This window comes from Macaca fascicularis, chromosome 8 (assembly GCF_037993035.2).
Source record: "Macaca fascicularis isolate 582-1 chromosome 8, T2T-MFA8v1.1".
NCBI lineage: Eukaryota > Metazoa > Chordata > Mammalia > Primates > Cercopithecidae > Macaca > Macaca fascicularis.
In genome coordinates, this window is record NC_088382.1 from 144245908 (window position 1) to 144270434 (window position 24527).

Consider the following 24527-nt stretch of genomic DNA (forward strand, 5'->3'; position numbering starts at 1 on the left):
TGTTTTTTTTTTAATTAAGGGTACCATCCTAGAGGAGATCTTTTTAAAAAATATAGTGCAACATATCTACCAGTTATTTCATGTAAAAGAATACAGAGATGGAAATTTCTAGCATTATAAAACATTTGGTGAACCCCTTCTAAAAATACAAAAAAAGATCAGAGGCACCCCAGGATACCACCTTAGGACATTTCCCACTGTCTTGATCTTAAGAGAAAAGAAAAATGAGAATAGAACTCTAACCTTTGAGAGATGGAAATAGTGGGTGTCTATGTCAGTTTACGTCTTTTCTATGTGTAGAGAGGAAAAAAATACAAAACAGAAGGTGGGCAGGGTTAGCATGGTTCTGGAGCAGCAGCCTGCATGCGTCTGGCTGAACGGGCTGGCCTCACATGCAGGACAGCATGGCTGAGAGCAGGAGGGGAAGGCACACACCCAGCAGAAGAGCTGGGTGAGGGGAGGAAGAAAACAAACTGCTCCCGGAACCACTACTCCAGCAGGAGCAGCACGGCGGGGTTGTGGGACCACAGCAGGAGCAGCAGCCCTCACAGTAGCCCTCACAGCTTCTTCTCTATCCATTTACCACAACACCTGGGCAGTAAGCTCATGCTCTCGAATTAGTGGGTGACTAAATGGAGAGCCCCACCAAGGCACCAGCTCTGTGTTCTGACTCAGACTGTGACACCAGGCTACCCTTAGCACAGGCTTGCCAAGGGTCTTGCCTTGTCCTTTCCCGCTTGGTGCAGTCACCTGGAATTGCTTCGTGTGCAGTTAAAACCACACTTATGATGGGTTTCTTCGCCCCAGAAAGCTGTCCGGCCTCCTTTCCTGAGATCTTCTGGACTTTCTCTGTTTTCTGTGACCGTGGTCTTTTCGAGGCTTTTTCCCGATCATCTTCCTTACACTTCTTTTCTAGTTCAAGGTCAGACTCGTTACCTAAGGAGCAAATACCAAGATGCATAAGGTATCCTTTTATATCAGTGGCAGAGTTGGAGGGTAAACATTACTCTTTCACGGGACAGTAAAGGAAACACAGCTCTTTGGTCTGCAGTGCCATGCACGGAATCACTGTAGGGACCACGGTGGCTCTTCACGCCTTCACTCGATTGAGTACATGTTCACTGCTCCCTGCCACAGGCCATCACCCAGGCCCTGGGCACACACTGTTGGGTGAAGCAGACATAGTTTCTTGTCTTGTCTTGTCTTCATGAGGCTTAGCAGACTTCAGAATCATTAATAAACAACACTGCAGAGAAGATAAGGTCTCCACGATTTATATTCTAAGAAATAAATCATTCACGTATTCAACTTACACTTATCAGCTACTGTATGGGTGCCAGGCATGGTGGACAAAAAGAATGATAAGGTGCAGACCCTGCTCTCGAGGGCCCCACAGTGCAGGGGGAGAGGCAGACATGCAAACAGCACAGGCAATCCAGGGCAGTCTGCTGCGCACCGAGTGAAATGAACAAGGGTCTAAGATGGTTACAGGAAAGGATGGTAGATTCTCCCCTTTGTGGGGATGTAAGTCCTCGGTTCACATAAAAAGCAAGCATGTGCAAAGCAATGGTTAGGGAATACAGGCAAGGGGTATGGGGCAAAGGAGTGGGTGTGGTGGAAATGATGTGTTCCAAACTAGGGACAGATGGCAGAGCCAAAGTATAAACCAGTGCCCAAGTATCCTGTGTGGTGACAACTCCATAAGGAAGCAGGGAGACAGAAATAAAACCAGGGGAGGGCATCAGAGCTGGGCCCAAAAGGGCCCTGAATGGCCATGAGAAGCCTGGAACCTTCCTTTGGGGAACCGGGGGTGAAACATCAACGTGCATGGAGACCAGTCAGGCCTGGGGAGGGGGAGAAGCTGGAAGGAAAGGAGGCTCAAGTTTCCCACAGAGGAACAGCCTGCTGGGTGGGGAGACAGAGTCACGTCTTCTGACGGCTCACAGCGAGAATGGAAATCCAGATTTACATGAAATCTTCTGATTTTTCAAGGCTGACTCTAGTCTAAAATTTCTTAAAACAATGGAAGAGAGAAGGGAAACAATGCCTGGGGCCTACCTGCTGCCTCTGGAAGGCCATGGAGAGCCACAGGTGTCCGAGCCGGGAAGGGCTGGATTATATTTGTGCTGCTGCTACAGACAGCAAAGTCAATGGGTTCAAAAAATGTTGAAATACACTGAAGAGGGAACGTGTCAGACACAGAAAGACAACAGCTAATTCCACATGGCTACCCTTGGCATTAGCCTGAGGGGTCAGAAAACTTCCATACCCAAGTGAAGAACGAAGAAGCCATCTGTTGGATGCACACTATTTGAGATTCCTAAGCAAGGAGGAAATATAGGGAAGGGAGGAAAAGGAGTTTTCTCTTACTTAGAAATAGAGCCACAAAACCTGAAATAACCTGCCCAAAATTCACTTCCTCAGAACATATGACAAATGCACAGGGAACAATTCCACATACGCCTTTCTCAGCCATTAGCGTGGAAGCAGACGAAGGGAGGCAGGGTGCGCAAACGCAAGGTGGGGGTCCAGAAGGTGCTGCAAGGTTGGGTTATAGGGAGGTGAGATGGGAACCACACAGCAATACGGCAGAAACAGGAGAAACCAAAGGGAGACAGCCAGAGGCCATTCGGTCCGTCTGTTTCCAGTGATTCAACTCTGCCTAAAGCCAGTTCCCCAAGTAAACGTACCAAGGAATGCCTGAAGGGAAAAGATAAAATGGAGTAGTATTCTTTCTTAGGGAGGCAGGCTGGTTAAACGAAAGCTCACTCAGGAAGAAGGAAGAAAAAACTTGGCTAACGGCAGATTGGTCAAAACAAACATTCTAATTTTCTATGTTCTATGAAGTTTTTTTTGGTGTTTGTCCCATAATCCAGGTGCTTGGACCATTTTTAGACCTAGTGAAACAGTTTTATAGAAGTTCTTTCATTCACTGGAAAAGGTCCTTAATCATATAACTAGTATCAGCACTAAATATGGTAACATGGAGCTAAAAAGAATGAATAGATGAGATCATGAATCAAACAGAACTGCATCACTCTCCACGGCTAAAGGGAAAAAGTCAAGACCATCAGACAAGTCCCTCCGGTGAAGAGCAGGGTGACCCCTATAAAGCCGGAGAATGAGGAAAACAAGTAATCTCAAAGTCACTGGCAGTGCCTACATTTTGTAGGCTTGATTTGCATCACGCCTAACAGCAGTTTTGTTTTATTTTGCTTTTTAGTGCCTATAATAAAAACATTTCAAAAGGTCTGCAAATTGCCTGAGTCACAGAAGTTCTTTTTGTGGCCTAAATACTGGGTGATACACACGCATAAATAACTATAGCAGAATATATTGGACGCTATAAAAAGGTAGAAACAACATATTACAGAATTTTTTGCTTTTAAAATGATGCTTTGCTTTGTACCGGAATTTACCATGGGATACAATTCAATATGTGGGTGATATGCTAGGAATAGATTTGTTCACATTAAAAAAAAAAAGATCTGAGAATTAGAGCTTGCCAGAAGCTAAACCCAGGTTAACAGCATGAATCAACAAAAACCAAATGACATTCACCTACACCAATAAGAAGCAGCTGAAGAGATCACTACACCGCACCGGATAAACTGCGTCTGGACTAACTGCGTCTGGACTCTGCTTTAGGCATCGTATGTTAAGAACGCACTGCAGAACTGGGTGGCTGGACGTGGGTGAAGGTCTGGCACCATGCCGTTTTAAAAGCCCATGGAGACCTGAGCTGGCCTTGGTGAAAAAGAAAAGACTGCACAAGAATCTCATCTGTCCCCTCACCATTCCTACAGTTCCAATTTGAGTTTCCTTCCCCATGGCTGCTTTGGGATGCGCATCGTTGGTATCCACCCTATCCGTTCCCAACACCTGTCCCTCGTGGAGCACGACGCCACCTCCCACTCCAGGAACTCGGAATGCTGCTCCATCGGAACAGCTAGGGCCACAGGACCCAAGCCTGGCCAATGGGGTGTGAGGAGAAGGGTCCAGGGACTTTCAGGAGTGGGTTTTCCTTCCTCATGAGGAAAGTACCTCCCCTCTTCCTCAGCTGGGTATTGCTATGGCCACTGCCAGAACTGAGGCAACTACCCAGCAGCTAGGCGAGGCCAAGCGAAAGACCATGATAATGCCTCAGGCATACAGAGAGAGAGGTGAATCCTGGGGCTTTCACGGCACAGAGGTGTCCCTGAACCAGCCCTGGAACCGCTGTGCCTGGACTTCTTGTTACATGAGAGAACATTCTCATTATTAAACTCGTTTTTAACCAGTGCCTCTGCTAACAGTATCTTGACTGACACACTCTCGGAACCATCCTCCTCCACCTAGACCCTAGAGTGAATTGTTTGAAAAATCCAAATCTAATTCTGTCACGTGCCTGCTTAAAACCCTTCATCGGGCTTCCTTCCCATTTCCTTTAGGAGAAAGTGCTGGGTAAAGTCCTCCAAGAATTGCCACAAATCCTCTCCCACTATCCCTGCACCATCAAGGCCACGACTTGCAAGCACACACCCTCACGTACTTATCTCCTACCCCTCTGGGCTCCAACAATGCTGAACCATAAGTTGACCGACACCCGGTGCTGTTTATAGCCCCTGGACCGTGGCACACAGCCATGCATGGCACCATGTCCTGATCCACACACCCCTGCTTGTCTGAGTGACAAGCCAAAAGGCAGCTCAGATTTCCCCTCCTCTGTGATACTCTGTACCCTTCACCTTCTTATTTCCTCCATTCTCTTTACATACACACAGAGCACTGAACCAAGGGTTGGACTTTCCACACTGCTTGCAATTATCGGTTGACATGCCTTATCCATATTGTGACCTCTTGGAGGTTGGGTCCACTTCTTCTCGCGATTTTATGAAGCCTAACATAGGCCTCCAGAGGGCTGGAGCCAGACAGTGAAGAAGACCTGCTCTGCTGTGTTCAAAGGATGAAGCTAGGACCAATGAGTGGAGTCCCCAGTGACAGATCTCAGAGCAGAGACAGGAACTTCCAACAGTTAGAGCTATCCAAGGAAAGGGTGTTTTTCAGACACGTTTCTGAGGAGGGTTTTCCAGGAAGTCACAGATACCACTGGAAATGCTGTGGAAAAGACTCTGAACCAAACAACATCTAAATCTCTAAATTCTAAGGCCCTGACATACAAATAGGTAGAATTATTACATAAGGAAGAAGGTAGGAGAAAGGAAGTTGCAGGGAGAAAAGAAGGAGAAAGAGTGAAAAATATGAGAGGTAGTAAAAGAAAAACCTGGAAGAGATAAAACAGAAGGGAATAGAACACCACTCACTTTCAACCCACTGGGCCGCACCAACCTCGAGTCCGCACTGAGTGCAGGCTCTGGTCCTCCCCTAGGCAAGGGACAGTGGGGGTCTTCTTGTATCCCATGGCCCAAACGTGACAGTGCTCTGGACACTGTCTAGGCAGACAATTCTGGGAGTCACCATGGCAGCACCTTTTTTTTTTTTTTTTTGAAGCAGAGTCTCACTTGGTCGCCCAGGCTGAGTGCAGTGGCGTGATCTCGGCTCACTGCAACCTCCACCTCTCGAGTTCGAGTGATTCTCATGCCTCGGCCTCCCAAGTAGCTGGGATTACAGGTGTGCACCATCCCATCCAGCTGATTTTTGCATTTTTCTAGTAGAGACGGGTTTCGCCATATTAGCCAGACTGGTCTCAAACTCCTGACCACAAGTGATCCACCTACCTCGGCCTCCCAAAGTGCTAAGATTACATGTGTGAGCTATTGTGCCTGGCCCATGGCAACATCTTGAGAGTCAAATCCCCACTACCTCTAGCAGGGACCCCACTAACAAGCCCTTGGCATTGCTCCTTCCCTGTCTCACTCTTCTCACTCCCCCACTCCTGCTTCCTGGGACTACCCCTCAGCTAAACCACCTGTAGCCAAAGCTGCTTCCAGTGGGGAACCTAAGCTAAGACTCTACCCACTCAAGACTGCCCCAAATACACACCTCCAAGCCCCCACATCCTTCATCAATTCTCTGTGGCCTCATGCAACATGGATCCACAGTCCACGCACATTACATTCTATTCTTGAGAGCTTCAGAAGCTTCAACACTAAGCTTTCCAACCGATTCAGACACCATGGTGCCAGGCACTGCACTGAACGGCCTTGGAAATGGTTCTTGGAGATTATCTTAACTGATCCCTTGAGGCCTGGAGCACTGTGAAAAGAACAGGGTTCCCACAGAAAAAGAACACGCATGCTCGCTCACAGGCAAATGCCAGGTGCATTTAGGGAGTAGCAAATAACTCCAGGTAAAACATCCAATATGGTTGGGGGTGGGAGGTGAGGCAGGAGAAGAACCGGCATGGAGACCCAGATGCCACCCAGAGACTCTGGCCTACAAAAGCAGGTGCTTCATGGAGAGAAATATCAGGTTCTCCATTGCACTCCTGTACGCACCATGCTCCCCACAGCCCTGAACCCAGCTCTCTCACAGCCCATGACTGTGTGTTTCTCATGCCCAGCATTAGGTCTGGTGTGTAGTACGTGCTCAATACTTCTCTGTGGAAAGCAAGGAGGGTAGCTTTTACAGGGTGAAAGAGAAAGACATATTAACAACAGCCTTGTTAGTAATTTTCTGCCCCCCCACTTTAGGACACCAAAATCCTCGTTCCCATTTGACCCGGTTGTTCACCAATTTCCCTGTATCTTCACTTGACCCACCTTTGTACTTTTCTTTTTTTTTTTTTTTTTTTTTTTTTAATTTATTTATTATTATTATACTTTAAGTTGTAGGGTACATGTGCATAACGTGCAGTTTTGTTACATATGTATACTTGTGCCATGTTGCTGTGCTGCACCCATCAACTCGTCATTTACATCAGGTATAACTCCCAATGCAATCCCTCCCCCCTCCCCCCTCCCCATGATAGGCCCCGGTGTGTGATGTTCCCCTTCCTGAGTCCGAGTGATCTCATTGTTCAGTTCCCACCTATGAGTGAGAACATGCGGTGTTTGGTTTTCTGTTCTTGTGATAGTTTGCTAAGAATGATGGATTCCAGTTGCATCCAAGTCCCTACAAAGGAGTCAAACTCATCCTTTTTTATGGCTGCATAGTATTCCATGGTGTATATGTGCCACATTTTCTTAATCCAATCTGTCACTGATGGACATTTGGGTTGATTCCAAGTCTTTGCTATTGTGAATAGTGCTGCAATAAACATACGTGTGCATGTGTCTTTATAGCAGCATAATTTATAATCCTTTGGGTATATACCCAGTAATGGGATGGCTGGGTCATATGGTACATCTAGTTCTAGATCCTTGAGGAATCGCCATACTGTTTTCCATAATGGTTGAACTAGCTTACAATCCCACCAACAGTGTAAAAGTGTTCCTATTTCTCCACATCCTCTCCAGCACCTGTTGTTTCCTGACTTTTTAATGATTGCCATTCTAACTGGGGTGAGATGGTATCTCATTGTGGTTTTGATTTGCATTTCTCTGATGGCCAGTGATGATGAGCATTTTTTCATGTGTCTGTTGGCTGTATGAATGTCTTCTTTTGAGAAATATCTGTTCATGTCCTTTGCCCACTTTTTGATGGGGTTGTTTGTTTCTTTCTTGTAAATTTGTTTGAGTTCTTTGTAGGTTCTGGATATTAGCCCTTTGTCAGATGAGTAGATTGCAAAAATTTTCTCCCATTCTGTAGGTTGCCTGTTCACTCTGATGGTAGTGTCTTTTGCTGTGCAGAAGCTCTTTAGTTTAATGAGATCCCATTTGTCAATTTTGGCTTTTGCTGCCGTTGCTTTTGGTGTTTTAGACATGAAATCTTTGCCCATGCCTATGTCCTGAATGGTACTACCTAGGTTTTCCTCTAGGATTTTTATGGTATTAGGTCTAACATTTAAGTCTCTAATCCATCTTGAATTAATTTTCGTATAAGGAGTAAGGAAAGGATCCAGTTTCAGCTTTCTACTTATGGCTAGCCAATTTTCCCAGCACCATTTATTAAATAGGGAATCCTTTCCCCATTTCTTGCTTCTCTCAGGTTTGTCAAAGATCAGATGGCTGTAGATGTGTGGTATTATTTCTGAGGCCTCTGTTCTGTTCCATTGGTCTATATCTCTGTTTTGGTACCAGTACCATGCTGTTTTGGTTACTGTAGCCTTGTAGTATAGTTTGAAGTCAGGTAGCGTGATGCCTCCAGCTTTGTTCTTTTGACTTAGGATTGCCTTGGAGATGCGGGCTCTTTTTTGGTTCCATATGAACTTTAAAGCAGTTTTTTCCAATTCTGTGAAGAAACTCATTGGTAGCTTGATGGGGATGGCATTGAATCTATAAATTACCTTGGGCAGTATGGCCATTTTCACGATATTGATTCTTCCTATCCATGAGCATGGTATGTTCTTCCATTTGTTTGTGTCCTCTTTGATTTCACTGAGCAGTGGTTTGTAGTTCTCCTTGAAGAGGTCCTTTACATCCCTTGTAAGTTGGATTCCTAGGTATTTTATTCTCTTTGAAGCAATTGTGAATGGAAGCTCATTCATGATTTGGCTCTCAGTTTGTCTGTTACTGGTGTATAAGAATGCTTGTGATTTTTGCACATTAATTTTGTATCCTGAGACTTTGCTGAAGTTGCTTATCAGCTTAAGGAGATTTTGGGCTGAGACAATGGGGTTTTCTAAATATACAATCATGTCATCTGCAAACAGGGACAATTTGACTTCTTCTTTTCCTAACTGAATACCCTTGATTTCTTTCTCTTGCCTGATTGCCCTAGCCAGAACTTCCAACACTATGTTGAATAGGAGTGGTGAGAGAGGGCATCCCTGTCTTGTGCCAGTTTTCAAAGGGAATTTTTCCAGTTTTTGCCCATTCAGTATGATATTGGCTGTGGGTTTGTCATAAATAGCTCTTATTATTTTGAGGTACGTTCCATCAATACCGAATTTATTGAGCGTTTTTAGCATGAAGGGCTGTTGAATTTTGTCAAAAGCCTTTTCTGCATCTATTGAGATAATCATGTGGTTCTTGTCTTTGGTTCTGTTTATATGCTGGATTATGTTTATTGATTTGCGAATGTTGAACCAGCCTTGCATCCCAGGGATGAAGCCCACTTGATCATGGTGGATAAGCTTTTTGATGTGTTGCTGAATCCGGTTTCCAGTATTTTATTGAGGATTTTTGCATCGATGTTCATCAGAGATATTGGTCTAAAATTCTCTTTTTTTGTTGTGTCCTTGCCAGGCTTTGGTATCAGGATGATATTGGCCTCATAAAAAGAGTTAGGGAGGATTCCCTCTTTTTCTATTGATTGGAATAGTTTCAGAAGGAATGGTACCAACTCCTCCTTGTACCTCTGGTAGAATTCAGCTGTGAATCCATCTGGTCCTGGACTTTTTTTGGTTGGTAGGCTATTAATTGTTGCCTCAATTTCAGAGCCTGCTATTGGTCTATTCAGGGATTCAACTTCTTCCTGGTTTAGTCTTGGAAGAGTGTAAGTGTCCAGGAAATTATCCATTTCTTCTAGATTTTCCAGTTTATTTGCGTAGAGGTGTTTATAGTATTCTCTGATGGTAGTTTGTATTTCTGTGGGGTCGGTGGTGATATCCCCTTTATCATTTTTAATTGCGTCGATTTGATTCTTCTCTCTTTTCTTCTTTATTAGTCTGGCTAGTGGTCTGTCAATTTTGTTGATCTTTTCAAAAAACCAACTCCTGGATTCATTGATTTTTTGGAGGGTTTTTCGTGTCTCTATCTCCTTCAGTTCTGCTCTGATCTTAGTTATTTCTTGCCTTCTGCTAGCTTTCGAATGTGTTTGCTCTTGCTTCTCTAGTTCTTTTAATTGCGATGTTAGAGTGTCAATTTTGCATCTTTCCTGCTTTCTCTTGTGGGCATTTAGTGCTATAAATTTCCCTCTACACACTGCTTTAAATGTGTCCCAGAGATTCTGGTATGTTGTATCTTTGTTCTCATTGGTTTCAAAGAACATCTTTATTTCTGCCTTCATTTCGTTATGTACCCAGTAGTCATTCAGGAGCAGGTTGTTCAGTTTCCATGTAGTTGAGCGGTTTTGAGTGAGTTTCTTAGTCCTGAGTTCTAGTTTGATTGCACTGTGGTCTGAGAGACAGTTTGTTATAATTTCTGTTCTTGTACATTTGCTGAGGAGTGCTTTACTTCCAATTACGTGGTCAATTTTGGAGTAAGTATGATGTGGTGCTGAGAAGAATGTATATTCTGTTGATTTGGGGTGGAGAGTTCTATAGATGTCTATTAGGTCTGCTTGCTGCAGAGATGAGTTCAATTCCTGGATATCCTTGTTAACTTTCTGTCTCGTTGATCTGTCTAATGTTGACAGTGGAGTGTTGAAGTCTCCCATTATTATTGTATGGGAGTCTAAGTCTCTTTGTAAGTCTCTAAGGACTTGCTTTATGAATCTGGGTGCTCCCGTATTGGGTGCATATATATTTAGGATAGTTAGCTCTTCCTGTTGAATTGATCCCTTTACCATTATGTAATGGCCTTCTTTGTCTCTTTTGATCTTTGATGGTTTAAAGTCTGTTTTATCAGAGACTAGTATTGCAACCCCTGCTTTTTTTTGTTCTCCATTTGCTTGGTAAATCTTCCTCCATCCCTTTATTTTGAGCCTATGTATGTCTCTGCGTGTGAGATGGGTCTCCTGAATACAGCAGACTGATGGGTCTTGACTCTTTATCCAGTTTGCCAGTCTGTGTCTTTTAATTGGAGCATTTAGTCCATTTACATTTAAGGTTAATATTGTTATGTGTGAACTTGATCCTGCCATTATGATATTAACTGGTTATTTTGCTCATTAGTTGATGCAGTTTCTTCCTAGCCTCGATGGTCTTTACATTTTGGCATGTTTTTGCAATGGCTGGTACCGGTTGTTCCTTTCCATGTTTAGTGCTTCCTTCAGGGTCTCTTGTAAGGCAGGCCTAGTGGTGACAAAATCTCTAAGCATTTGCTTATCTGTAAAGGATTTTATTTCTCCTTCACTTATGAAACTTAGTTTGGCTGGATATGAAATTCTGGGTTTAAAATTCTTTTCTTTAAGAATGTTGAATATTGGCCCCCACTCTCTTCTGGCTTGTAGAGTTTCTGCTGAGAGATCTGCTGTTAGTCTGATGGGCTTCCCTTTGTGGGTAACCCGACCTTTCTCTCTGGCTGCCCTTAAGATTTTTTCCTTCATTTCAACTTTGGTGAATCTGGCAATTATGTGTCTTGGAGTTGCTCTTCTCGAGGAGTATCTTTGTGGCGTTCTCTGTATTTCCTGAATTTGAATGTTGGCCTGCCCTACTAGGTTGGGGAAGTTCTCCTGGATGATATCCTGAAGAGTGTTTTCCAACTTGGTTCCATTTTCCCCCTCACTTTCAGGCACCCCAATCAGACGTAGATTTGGTCTTTTTACATAATCCCATACTTCTTGCAGGCTTTGTTCATTTCGCCTTGAGGACCCAACCTAGAAGTCATGCTGATGACGCTTTTCTGAGGGTTTGGCATTCCCATCTTCAGCTCACATGTATCATGGCCTTTCAATAGGTGTTTTTCAATAGTCTCCTGCTTCCTCTGAATTACGGACTTTTTAAACTTTTCTACTCTTCCCTGCCTACGCTCCCCTCCAGTTTCCTCTCCTTTTAAAAATTCCATAGCTGTTGATGGGTTTTGCTTCTCTCTCTTGCGCATGGCTGCTGCATTCAGTCATGCTGTGAGCTCGCTACAAACCAGCTGGCCTGAGCAACATAGGGGCCGGTTAATGGAACCACTGCAGAGAGGCAGTGGGCATGCAGCACTCCGGAGTCAGAGAGGCTGGGGTAAGACACAACTTAACCACTTGCAATGGAACTCTGGACAATTGATGAATCTCCCTAAAATCACTCATAAAATATAAAATATAAATAAGGACCTCAGAAGATTGCTATAAGAAGGAAGAACACAATTACTGGGAAAACCCCAGGCATATATTAAACATCCCATCAATGTTCACCCTCTCTGCCTTCTGAAAACATATCTGGGACACCACCCCAAAGACTCTCTCAACCACACGCCACAGCTACTCTCACTCCCCTGTCTTGGTAGCCACTCTGATGGGCACCAAATTTAGAAATCCTAAGAACCAGATGAAATTAAGTTAGTAGTCAGAGGCAATCTTGGGGACAGCTTCCCACCTCTGCTCTCAGCATCTGTTGGTTCTAGACGGCCACAAGAGCATCCCATGCACCCACACATCTGAAGCAGGGGCCATGGTTCTGCACAGTGACACAAGAAAACCCCCACCTCCACATTCTCCCAATGAACAAAGCCCTCCTCCTATGTTGGAAGTGCTTCAGTTCGTTCAATCCAAAATATCTTGGTTTAGATTCAGCCTTGTTTTTAAGATTTTTACCATCTCTACCACGCAAATTAAAGAAATATACAACATAATGTCCCAGCTAGTATTAATAACAACAATTAAGATTAGAAATTTCTTGGACAATGATATGGCAACACACTAAGAACCACGACAGAAAGTCTGGGCTCTAATGTAGAATCGGTGACCCCAAGCCTTTAGGGGCAGATGGGATGGTGGCGGGTCATTCTGTACAACTTCCAATAATCAGGCAGTTATCACCCAACCATCTCAAAGGAATGCCATCTACACTACCTATGAACCACTCTGGGAACAGAGACTTCCCCACTACAAAACAGACAGTTTGTATGGTGACCTGCTTAGAAATAAGCTGCGCTGCCTAACCCGCCTTGCACATGCACAAGAGCCCTCTGAGCTGCCGTAAACCATGGGCTTGATTCACTAAATTGTAAATAGTCTCAACCATGGTTACTGACATGGTTTGACTGTATCCCCATCCAAATCTCAACTTGAATTGTATCTCCCAGAATTCCCATGAATTGTGGGAGGGGCCCAGGGGGAGGTACCTGAATCATGGGGCCTGGTCTTTCCTGTACTATTCTCATGATAGTGAATAAGTCTCATGAGATTTGATGGGTTTATCAAGGGTCTCCGCTTTTGCTTCTTCCTCATTTTTCTCTTGCCACCACCATGTAAGAAGTGCCTTTCACCTCCCGCCACGATTCTGAGGCCTCCTCAGTCATGTGGAATTGTAAGTCCAATTAAACCTCTTTCTTCCTAGTATGTCTTTATCAGTAGCGTGAAAACAGACTAATACAGTTACCATGAGCAAATTCATTGCTGAGTTTTCAGGAAACACGAACAGAGAAGGACACTTTGTGACACCCATATTCCTGCTCCAGAGCCACTCGTCATATTGTGCAATCATGGCAACAGAAGAGAGGTGCAGCACTGGGCGAGTCTGAGTATCTGCCGGCTTCCTACCCCAGGCTGTCCTGGTATGTGTGGTGTTTGCTGCAGAATAAGGCAGGTAGTCACACCCCTGGTTTCCAGTCTCTGTGCATTTTTATTTGCAAAAGAGTGACTGGTTGTGACTAGGGAGGGTCGAGTTAACTTTGGGTCTGATTTCAAATCTGCCTCTTCAGTTTCTACGCCTGCTTGTTGGTTACCCTCTCCTCAATTTGGTTAAATATTCATACTAATTGTGTCTCATCTGAAAACCGAATTTCTATCTCCAATGCAAAGTTCAACAATTATGCCCTACTACTAAATAAAATATTCTCTTTATGAGATGATTTTCCTTTCTCACTTTCCAATTTTCAAATTTTTGTTGTGTCCATATTCAAACAAATATCATTTCTGCACAAAATATATAAATACTTACTTGGAAATCATATACACACTATAGCATTTACTTGTTCTTTACTAGCCACAGTTCGTTCAGCAGATACTTAGGCAGTGGTCAGCACTGTTCTAGCATTTGTAATACCTTAGCGTACAAAACAGAGAGACAGCTCTCCCCTCTGCAGTTTACATGCTAGTGAGGAAAGAGACCATCAGTTTAAAACATAATAAATAACTAAACTACACAGTATGTTAGAAGGTAGTCATTTACCTGAGTCTAGTAGAGTGCAGGCCTTTGGGAAGTAGGAAAAGTTTGTGTTGTTAAATACAGATGCTCCTCAATTTACGATGAGTTACATTTCAATAAACCCATGCAAAGTCAAAAATATCATTAAGTCAAAAATGCACTTAAAACACCTAACCTGCCAAATATCATAGCTTAGCCTATCCTACCTTAAATGTGCTCAGAACACTTACATTAGCCTACAGTTGGGCAAAATCATTTCACACAAAGCCTATTTTACAATAATAAAAATATGAATTTTATAGTAATAATAGAAATAAAAATAAGAGATCAAAATTTCTAATTCAAAGTCCAGTTTCTACTAAATACATATCACTTTCACACCATAGTAAAGTTGAAAAACCGTAAGTCAAACCATTGCAGTTGCAGACCACCAGCAACTGTGGTCTAGTGCTCTAAGCTCTGATCTAACAAACACATCTCACACAAACAGTCCCTACTGATGAGGAGAGTTATTGTAAGTGGCTTGTCTATGTATTTGTTTACTTGTTTCTTGCTTGTCTCCCCTAGGTGGATGTGAGTTCAGTAAGGTCTGGCAGGATTTAGCCTATTTCACTGGAAGTCTTCCACCGTGCCCAAAACATCACAGACACTCAGTAAAGTGGGGAAAGAGAGGAAGGGCCTCCAACCTCACAAAGTGGGACAGTCATCCAGTCATTAAACAAACAGCAAGGGAAGGCCTCCTGCAGCCACTCAGGACGCTGCACATGCCGCAGTCTCCCTCAGTCTCCACCATCCTGGTGAGGCAGGACTGCTCCCAAGCCCCTTATAAAGATTAGGAGTCCGAAGCTCAGTGAGGAGAAGAGGGGACTGAGCCTGGACACTGTCCCCATGAGTGGCACACCCAGCATCACATCACAGCAGACTGCAAGGTGAGCGCTTCCCACAACCCCTCCTGCCTCTGATGCTCTGCAGGAGCAGAAGTTTAGACAGAGTGCAGAGAGGAACCAGCCGAACAGCTGGCTCCACAATGAGATGAGGTGACGGTCAAATGGCAGAGTGCAATACTGTTTACGGTGGTGGAGAGAACAGAGGGGCCTGGCTAGCGGACCTATAAGTGGTTTCCACGAACAGCATTTTTGCTTTCACCACAGGCAGCGGTGTGAAAGGCTTGCAGGCAGCTCAGGCACCGCAGCATCCAAACACCGCTCTTTTCCTCCTCGCCCACCTCTCTCTGACCGGGGGCTTGGGCCCAGCTGTGCTGAAGGCTGAGGTAGACAAAGTAAGGCTGGCATTTGCTCTGTGCACCCTCAGCGAAGTGCCCAAACACAGCAAGAGACCACTTGCTCCTAATCACTCCATGTACATGAACGGCCCCACTCCAGCCGGAGAAGGCACGCTGTACGGTCAAGTGCACAGCTGGTTCCTGGGTGCAACAGACTGCTTCTCTGGCCTGGTATCCAGGTCCAGGCATTTAAAGTCCCCTATTGGCTTGTCAGTGGTGTGCCCAGCGCTTCCAGATCTGCAGTGATTCTCTGTGCTATGAAGAGGCAATTCTTGGGGATTGAAGAAAGCCAGAGTTCTGTTCAACAAATAAATGTCTATCTCCCTTGCACTGAGATATACTGAACCTTCTGGCAATAAACACGGCTGCTAAAAGTCACTCTTCTGAGATGGCAGCATACAGCACAGGGTCAAAGACCCCCAGCTGAAATCCAAGCCCCCTGGCTGATGCTGACGGGGAATTTTGGGTAATTTACTAACCCTTGTTTCAGAGAAAACCCGGTTGAGTTCCTGGGCCTAGGCAGGATGCTTGACAAAGAAGAGCTGGCAAGCAGATGTCCTTTAATAAGCACATCCTAATGTGGAAAATAAGGACACTGAAGGGAGCCCCAGGGGTTGCAGGGCTGGCTGGGGTGACCCAGGTCAAACTCCAAGTCCTCTAGATGCCATTCTCAAAATGAAGCCTCTTCAAATATCCTGCTTCTTCATGTACATGTGCTAATTACACAGTTACTTCTAAGACAGTATTTTGTTTTCACTGTATTAAATGTTTAAAAATATCTTCACTGAGCTCTAGAAAAGACTCTTTAGCCAAGAGAAAACAGAATGTAATTTTAGTGAGATCCATAGCTGAAATCTGTCTGAGATGCTTAAGAGGAAGAGCAGACTAGATCGAACCCCAGTGAACTCTTTATGGCCCTACCCTGGGCAAGCCAGATCGCAGGAAGGGAGACCAGCATTAACTCCATCAGCAACAGCGGGTTTAAACAGAAATTTCTAACAGTAGTCTATGCCCGTCTGGTACTTTCCCTTTAGTCAGTATCACAGAAGGGTGATCAACTGTACTATTAATGCTATAACAATACTTTATCTTCTGAGTGGCACATGACAGTCTGCAAAGCACTTTCATGAGCATTAACTAGCACCTGTAACTCTGCTATTATGTACACGGTGTGTGTTTTTAACCAGTCTTTTTATGCTTCACCTTTTTTCCAAGGCTCTTATAAATGTGCTCTTCCAGAAAACAAGGGCCTTAGCTGAAGTCCCCTTGTTCATCTAGTTTTACATCATGCAGCATCACTGTCTGAATTCAGTTGTCATTGTCAGCACACCGGGATGGTAGTTTTCAAATTTTTTTAACTGGCAGGACCTTTTTCCTGCTCTTCAGGCAATTTCAATATAAATAATCTATAAAAGGTACAATCTCTCCGATTAAAGTGGATGGGCTCCCTGCTAGCCTCCCACACCTGTCCTCAGTATCCCTCCAGCCCCAGCCACTAAGCATCTCTGAGGAGCCCTGGAAACAGCATTAAAACCACCGAATTAAGAGGTACAGTGTACTACGTGAAATACGGCTTTAACAAAAAGTCACTGTTTTGAGAACGCATGGTGAAAAACACAAGATTTGGAGTTAAAGGCATCTCAGCTAAGATCCAGGCTCTGCCTTTCAGCTGGATGAATTTGGGACACTCTAAACTTATTCGCATCTGCAGAATGAGTCACTGTAAGGTTCACATGAGGGAACAGATGCAGAACCGTCTCACATGGTGAGCACACACAGTAGGCCTTCAGGAAACACTGGCTGCACACCAGTCTGTCGACTTCACACCCAAAAATATACATGAAAGTCCTACGCAAGCCTGAGGTTGGGATGATGACTTCTTTCTGGCTTCTTCCGGTTTGTATTAATCATGAGCTGTGGCCAAGCCCCTTTCTCCCCCTCCCACCTAGCTTTGTGCGTTTTCCCCAGGTGCTGATGTTCTAAGAACTGTAACCTTTACTGTGCAGCGCTGCTCTTCAACCCTAGCACATTAACATACTTCTTTATATTTCCTTTCCTTTGGAAAAGACAGCATTTGGAAAAGCGATGACACCGCACGACGTGGAATGCAAACCTTAAAGAGGGAAGCAGATGCTGGCAAACGGTGTGCATGCCTCTGCGGGGCTGAAGCCCTTTCTACCACGACAGGGTCTAGCGCCCCTGCACAGAGTGACGTGTTCTGATGTAAACTGGAGGGGGCCATTACTTAAGGAACAGAGACCCGAGTGTGTCCCTTTTAAGGGCAGATAATAAGCAAACATCTAGAGTCCCCTGAAGTTCTGGAGGGGTCCCGCTTGCCCTTCCAGGTGGCCCCTCCCCCTTTACCCAGCTCTCAAGGCTGACCAGTAAGGACCACACAATGGGCCCTACTGCTCTCTGGCTTCCAACTGGGTTTGACCAGTGGAGGCACCAGCAGGAGATGAAAGGGAAGGGAGAAAGTCGGGGGTGGGTGTTTATTCTCCAGGCTCCCTCCCTGCCAGGTTATCACAGGCTGACCTCATCCTCTACCAAAGGCCACAGCTCTCTCCCTCGGTGTTCTGATGACTTCTCTCCCCTCCTGCGTGTTTACCCTGCTGTTCCCAGCTGCCCTCAGTCCCGCAGGTACACCATGACTTGATGCTGTACCTAGACCTGAACACACCTTTACAAAGGGTCTCTTCCTTAGCTTCTCAAGTCACCCATTTGAGTGTGCCACCTGCCTCCTGTTGGCATCCTGGTGGCTCCCCCAGGCCATCCTGTTAGTCATCTCTGGATGGCTCGTCTCTCCATTCCCATTTTCATTCCCTCCCACTACAAGCATCTCCCACTGACCCCCTTCCACTGATACTGCTCCTGATCAAGTTAGCAACGAGGTACACCCCTAATCAACGCAGTCTTCACCCCAGCTCCCTCTCACTGAACTCCCTGCATCACTCTCCATTCTCAACCCATCCTCTTCCTCATTCAAGGCAGCCTTCCCTGCTCTCCGTCCCTGGACACTCCCGTGTGGGAGCCTCAGGAGGCTGCCCTTGGTGGTTTGTCCTTCTGCTTCCACCCAGTCTCTACTCATGCCCCTCCTCATGAGGCATGAGTAGAGGACCTCATGCTAGACTCCGTGTGGGGCGGCATGCCCTCTTGGATATCCTGCAGTCCCCAGATCAATGTGTGGCCACAACTTACTCACTCTCTTTCCTCCAAATTTGCATCTGCTCTGGGCTCTCGAGGTAGGCAGGGATGCCACCATTCACCCCGGCCCCTAGCCAGAATCAAGGCAGATCCCCTCTGCGAACTCTGCCAGGTCCTGTCAACTGCACTTCCTCGACATCTCCACAATATGTCCCCTTATTCCAACTCCCACTGCTGGATTCAGATGCCACAGAATGCCCCCCCGGATCACTGCATCAGCCTCCTCTGTGTGGCCAGTGGCTCCTCTGTGCCTCAGCAAATGCTATTTCCTCCTGCAGGGGTGGTACTCCCCTCCTCTCCTCCCCTCTTCTCCCTGCCCTCTTCCACCCCAGCCCCACTCTTCACAGCTTGACGTCTATGTGGCCTTCAACTCTCTGCCCCAGCAAGCCACCAGAGAGCACCCACTCCACCTGCTCTCCAGGCTGCTACAGAATCCCCTTCCACGAGCTCCCCCAAGACCCTGTGAAGCCCCTACTAGCTGTTCCCCATACTTACCCCATACTTACCCCACAGTGTCATAATCATTTCTGCCCAGCCCACTACAGTCTGGGAAACTACTGCACAGACCTCCGTTCACGCGACATCCTGTAGTCAGCAACCACCCCATGCCTGCTACACAAACAGTAGGCGCTCGATGCCTCTGGTGCATTTCTGAATCACCCACAGGAGGGCTCAAAAAGTTCCCATTCTTCTCAGCCCCTAACATGTAGGCACATGTGCATGTGCACACACACACACACACACACACACACACACACACACACACACCCTTAACTCTGATAAGCTTCCAACACCTTACTAAGAAAAACAAAGTCCATTTGATACAAAATCTCTCAAGTAAGTTCCTTTTACCTCAAAATCTTCCTGTTCTTTGTTTACCAACCCACCTCTTCTAGAAGTGTTTCTTTAGGAGGTGTCCTGTGGCCAGGCACGGTGGCTCACACCTGTAATCCCAGCACTTTGGGAGGCTAAGGTGAGCAGATCACCTGAGGTCAGGAGTCTGAGACCAGCCTGGCTAACATGTTGAAACCTGGTCTCTACCAAAAATACAAAAAATTAGCCAGGCATGGTGGCACACACCTGTATTCCCAGCTACTTGGGAAGCTGAGGCAGGAGAATCGCTTGAACCCAGGAGGTGGAGGTTGCAATGAGCCGAGGTCACACCATTGCATTCCAGTTTGGCCAATAAGAGCGAAACTCCATCTCAAAAGAAAAGGAGTGGTCCTGCTTTGTTTTACAGTCCTGCACTCTTAGTGCAGGATTTGTGTCTGTGTTTCTTACCCTTGAATTCTCCACAGAACAGAGTATCTCACATGTAACTCATAATTCAAAGTATGTTGAATTGGAAGCAGGCAACTAAAGAGTTGAATGCAAATGCAATCACACATTTGTAGAAATTAGTTCATATGCATTCATTTATAATTAACACTGCACTAATATTCTAAAGTACCTATTCTAAATTGCCCAAGAACTAATTAAATCTCAGAATGCCCCGGAGAGTAAAGTGTTATCAGTTACATTAATAAAAAGCCCAGAACAGCTGTCAGAACAGCAGACTGATAAGGGATTATATTCTGGGACTCTGCCACCAATTCACTCCACCCTGCTAATAAAGCAGTTTAAAGCACTTATTACACCCACACTGATTGGAACCTGCTGAATATGCACTGCTCTTCCTCGCCCTCTTCCCTTAGGCTTTCTTGCATCCTCCTATCTCTCTTACTACAGGGGAAGAACAGGCAGGCACCTGCTTTCAGCATGTGCTCTTCCCAATAGAGAGAAATTGCCAGGAAAATAAACCTGTGAAGGGCACAAAGCCGTTGTCTCACTGGTCACCCATGGTGGCCTTACATACTAACTGCAGTGATCATCCCAGACCTCCTCAAATGTGCCCAAATTCCCCTATCTGCAGGCTTTGTATGAACCATCATGAGAGAAATGCCTATTCCATCTCCTTCTCCACCTTCTCCCCTAGTCCCAAGTCATCCTCAGAGATGGAGTTCAGGGCTACCTCCTCCTTCAGGAAGCCTTCCACGACATGCTCCAGCAGACGCGTGGTCCTGCCCTGCTCCCTCTGCAGGTGGTTCACCTCACCATATTTGGTTGTCTATTTACATCACTGTCCTCCTCCCCAGACACTCAGCTGCTCAAGGGAATAGACTTGTCTTACTCAACTTCAATCCCCAAAGTCTGACTTGGTGCCCAATAATAGCACAAGCTCAGGAAGCAGGAGAAAAAAAAAGAGAAGAGATTCTGCCTGCTGCCGGAATCTCACTCAGCCCTTGCCTTTAGCCAGTCTCCCTGAGATGGGAAGCCCCAGCCCCAGCAGTATGTCCAGATTTACAGGCTGCTGGGCACGAGCCATGAGCCACATGTTCCAGTACTTCTCCGGTCTCAGGTATGGTCACCATGACACCGTTAATTAAAGCAAAGGCCCCCTGTGCCATGGGCTGCATCACACTGGATCAATCACGGACCCTCCACACTGAGAATCGCTGAACTTCAGAGAGCAACTCTAGGATGAGGCCACTCCCTTTACTTCCAGACACCAACCTACCACATAGTCCCTGAGAGCCAGCAGCCCCAGCGTGACCTCCAAGATGCTGAGGAAGCAAGTCTTCCTTTCACCATTCTGCTGGGGTGGGATTCTGTCCCTGCACAAGGCCCTGAGCACCCTTTGGTAATTAAGAGTCACAGTAAGCAGCAATGCGACAGTGGGGGCTGCAGTGTCAGTCCTGTTTCTATCTGACATGTCTCTCGGGAACACATAACTGTCACCAGAACTGGGGGTTTGAATTCACATGACTCTGAAGCAGGGGAGTGTGGAGAATCAGAGGACCAGCCAATCAGCAGCAGCATCCCTGAAGACTGATGGATCTGTGTGGCAAGAGCTTGAGCTGGGAAGTCCAAGGGTCCTGGACCAGAATCCCTGTTCCAACAGGTACTCTCTAGCTGGGCTTAGGCAACTTCTTTCACCTACCACAGCCTCAGCTTCTTCATCTAAAAAAGAGAATGGCACCCTGCCCCGGTGGTGGAATCAGAGCAGAGACACGGTGCCCCACACAGCAGCAGAGGCAGATGGTCACACAGAAGAGGAGGCAGCATCACTGGGGAGCCCAGCTGCGGTAGGTGAGCCCCACAATCCCTCTGAGGGAACACAGAGACCCTCTCATATTGTTTTATTTTGTTTTATACTCAGAAAAGGAAAAAGAAGCGAAACTAAAGGCAGGTAGCCCAGTGCCCAGGAACCAGACCCAAAACCAGGCCTGGGCCTGCCTGACTTAAGCCTGGTAGTTAAAATTCAACCCCTGACCTAGCAACTGATGTTATCTATAGATTCCAGACATTGTGTGGAAGGACACTGTGAAACCTTCCGTTCTGTTCTGTTTCACTCTGACCACCGGTGCTCGCACCCCCCGTCACGTACCCCCTGGCTTGTTCAATCGATCACGAGCCTCTCACACAGGCCCCCTTAGAGTTGTGAGCCCCTAAAAGGGGCAGAAGTTGAGCACCTGACGAGCTCAATTTTAAGACGCTAGCCTGCCGATGCTCCCAGCTGATTAAAGCCACTCCCTTCGCTATCTCAGTGTCTGAGGGGTTTTGTCCGTGGCTCATCCTGCTACACCTGCTGAGCCAAGAATGGGGATTCCACGAGTCTCTGGGACGTTCTGGAGGGATGGCTCAGGGAAGTCGGGAAGTGTGTGAACACAAGCCTGTAAAGCCCAGCACCTGATGAACGCTGCAGCTTGTTCATGCAGGCCACCTCTGGCCTGCTGGAGCTCCCCACGGGCTCACGGCTCTAGGGCCCACACTTTCTTCCTTCTCTAAACAACTCTGATAATGTAGCTTACTGTCATTTATCTGAGCTTTTTATCTGAACTACGTAAAGTATAAGAAGCTACTGGAGTAATAAAGGTCATATGCAGGTGCTTTCACCAGGCAGACATTTGCCGGGACTGCCTATGTTGAGGGATGGTGCACGCCATACAGAATGAGACAGAATTCATTAGCTGGCTGAGAGGATAGAAGGGGCTTTCCAGGAAGAAAGTTCTGCCCGCACAAGATTCCATAAGACCAGTGGGGGCCAATGGCATACAGAGGCAGTGGCCCAAGACAAAGAAATCTCAGGACAGGGTGAGATTCATCCACGCCCAGCAACAGCAGGGGAGGGGAGGCCACGGGAGGCCCACCGGCAGGAAGCAGCGTGACCCCATGTATTTTACACCATTCTGGGAGGGTGGGCTTATAGGGAGCACATTCAGAAGGAGAGCGGCCAGTCTGAAGACTGTTGCAAAACTGTCTGCATTAGAGGTGATGACAGTGGACCTGGGGCAATGGGAGGAAGGAAGAAATGTTGGCAGGACTAGGGACTGAGAGATTTGCAGATGAGACAAAAGGAGGAATTCAAGATGACTCCAAGGTTTCCAATTCAAATGGCTGCATTAGATGGCAAACAAGAGGTAACTTCCATACGTAACCCTTAAGTACAGGTGAAAAAACTGATGGCTGAAGCCAAAATGTGAAAAGCAGGAGAGCAGGAAGAAAAAGAACCAAAGCAGCTGCAGATTCAGAAATGCATGGGAGCAAGTATGGATGGCAGCCAGTCAGCCACAACATGTACTTACCCAGGGCCTCATGTGAGTCACTGGGCCACTCCACAGAGAAATACAAATGCAAGGTATAAAATAATTAACTTTGGGTTTACCACCCATTAGATACTGCACAGTTCTTGTGTCTGCTCTATGAGAATCGGTATTTTCACTCAAAAGATAATCACTGAGCACTTGTTGTGTGCCCGGCACTGTTCTCTGAATGCTGCAGACAGAGCCAGGAAGTGACACACCCACACAGAACAAGTTACTTGGTCTGTTTGTGCCAAATCTGCCAAGGACTAGAGTCTGGCCCTGGACTTTGGTAAAGAAAAGAGAGATGTGTCCCTATTCTGTCCACAGGGAACCAGGCCACAGTGCAAGTGTGGGCTCCTGCCTTCTCAGTTATCAGCTGACAGGGAGACACACACACAAACCAGCAATTCCAACACAGCGACACATGTGCACAGCACAATGAGAAGCCCGGATCTGCCGGGAAGCTGAGCACAAGGGAGGGGACTCTGGAGCTAGGCCTGGAAAGGGGAAATAAAGCTGTGACTTGAAGACCAGCAGGAATCACTGGCACAGGAGAGGGTTGTGGCATTCCACAGAGAAGGCACAGATGACGGGATGGAGCCCTGCTGGCTCAGGGCTTGTGCATGTGCCAGAATCATTGAAGGTTAAGCATATTCGGAGGGAAAAGGGCAAATGGACATTGCAAGCAAAAAGAATGACATGTACAAGAGATGGTGAGGGCACAGGGCACTGGGGGCTTTCAGAGGTTCACTGCAGATCCGGAGGTGGGCAAAGAGGGAGAGGGTAAGAAGTCAAGGTGCAGAGCAAGCAGCAGCTAGGTCCTAAGTGACAGAGCAGGTTCTTAAGGAGCTTAGGCTGTCCCTGAACAGCAGTGGGTGTCATGAAGGGGTGCATTCAGAGTAAGGATAAGATGGTTCATATGTCATAAAGATGCTTAACGCTAGGGAGACAAGGTGGAAGGTGAAACGCGTACAGCCAGAGATGCCTAGGAAAATCCACTGAAATTTGGGAATAAAAAAGAAGAATTCCTCTTTACCTTTCTTAACTCATCCTTTTGAAACTTACCATTTATGTGTGTATTATAACACCTACAGCGTATTAATACAGCAGTCTATATGTATCTGAGCCAAAAGGCCTGAGTCCACATCCCTGGTCCATCACGTACTATGGGGTGACACTGGATAGGATGCTTGCCCCAGTTTCCTCATCCATGAAATGGGAATAAAAACAGTAACTACCTCATAGGGCTTTTATGAAGAGGAAATGAATCAATATCTGTAAGACATTCAGAAGAGAGGCAGGCCCATAGTAAGAACTCTACAGATGCTTATTCAATTTTAAAAATGCAACTTATTACTAAATAAATACTTAATGGGGATAAATCCCCCAGAATATCTGCAAACCACTGGTGTACACAGAGCATGAACTGGGGTAGATACGCAGACTGGAGTGGTCACAGAGTCCACAGAAAAGACGA

The 24527-nt window shown here is 46.1% G+C and overlaps 1 protein-coding gene across 6 annotated transcripts in view; it reads right to left on the reverse strand.

Annotated features, from left to right (window-relative positions):
• Positions 1-24527, reverse strand: part of ZFAT (zinc finger and AT-hook domain containing) — a 239854-nt gene that overhangs the window by 136653 nt on the left and 78674 nt on the right. For 4 of the 6 annotated variants that reach the window (XR_012416955.1, XM_005564124.4, XM_065519659.1 and 1 more), the window contains one exon: positions 751-936. The exons of the other annotated variants lie outside the window; for them this stretch is intronic. Coding sequence is in view for 3 of the 4 variants with exons in the window: in XM_005564124.4 (XP_005564181.1) it covers positions 751-936 (186 nt within the window). In the remaining variant the exon portion in view is untranslated. The remainder of the gene's footprint in view (positions 1-750; positions 937-24527) is intronic. 6 annotated transcript variants of the gene reach the window in all.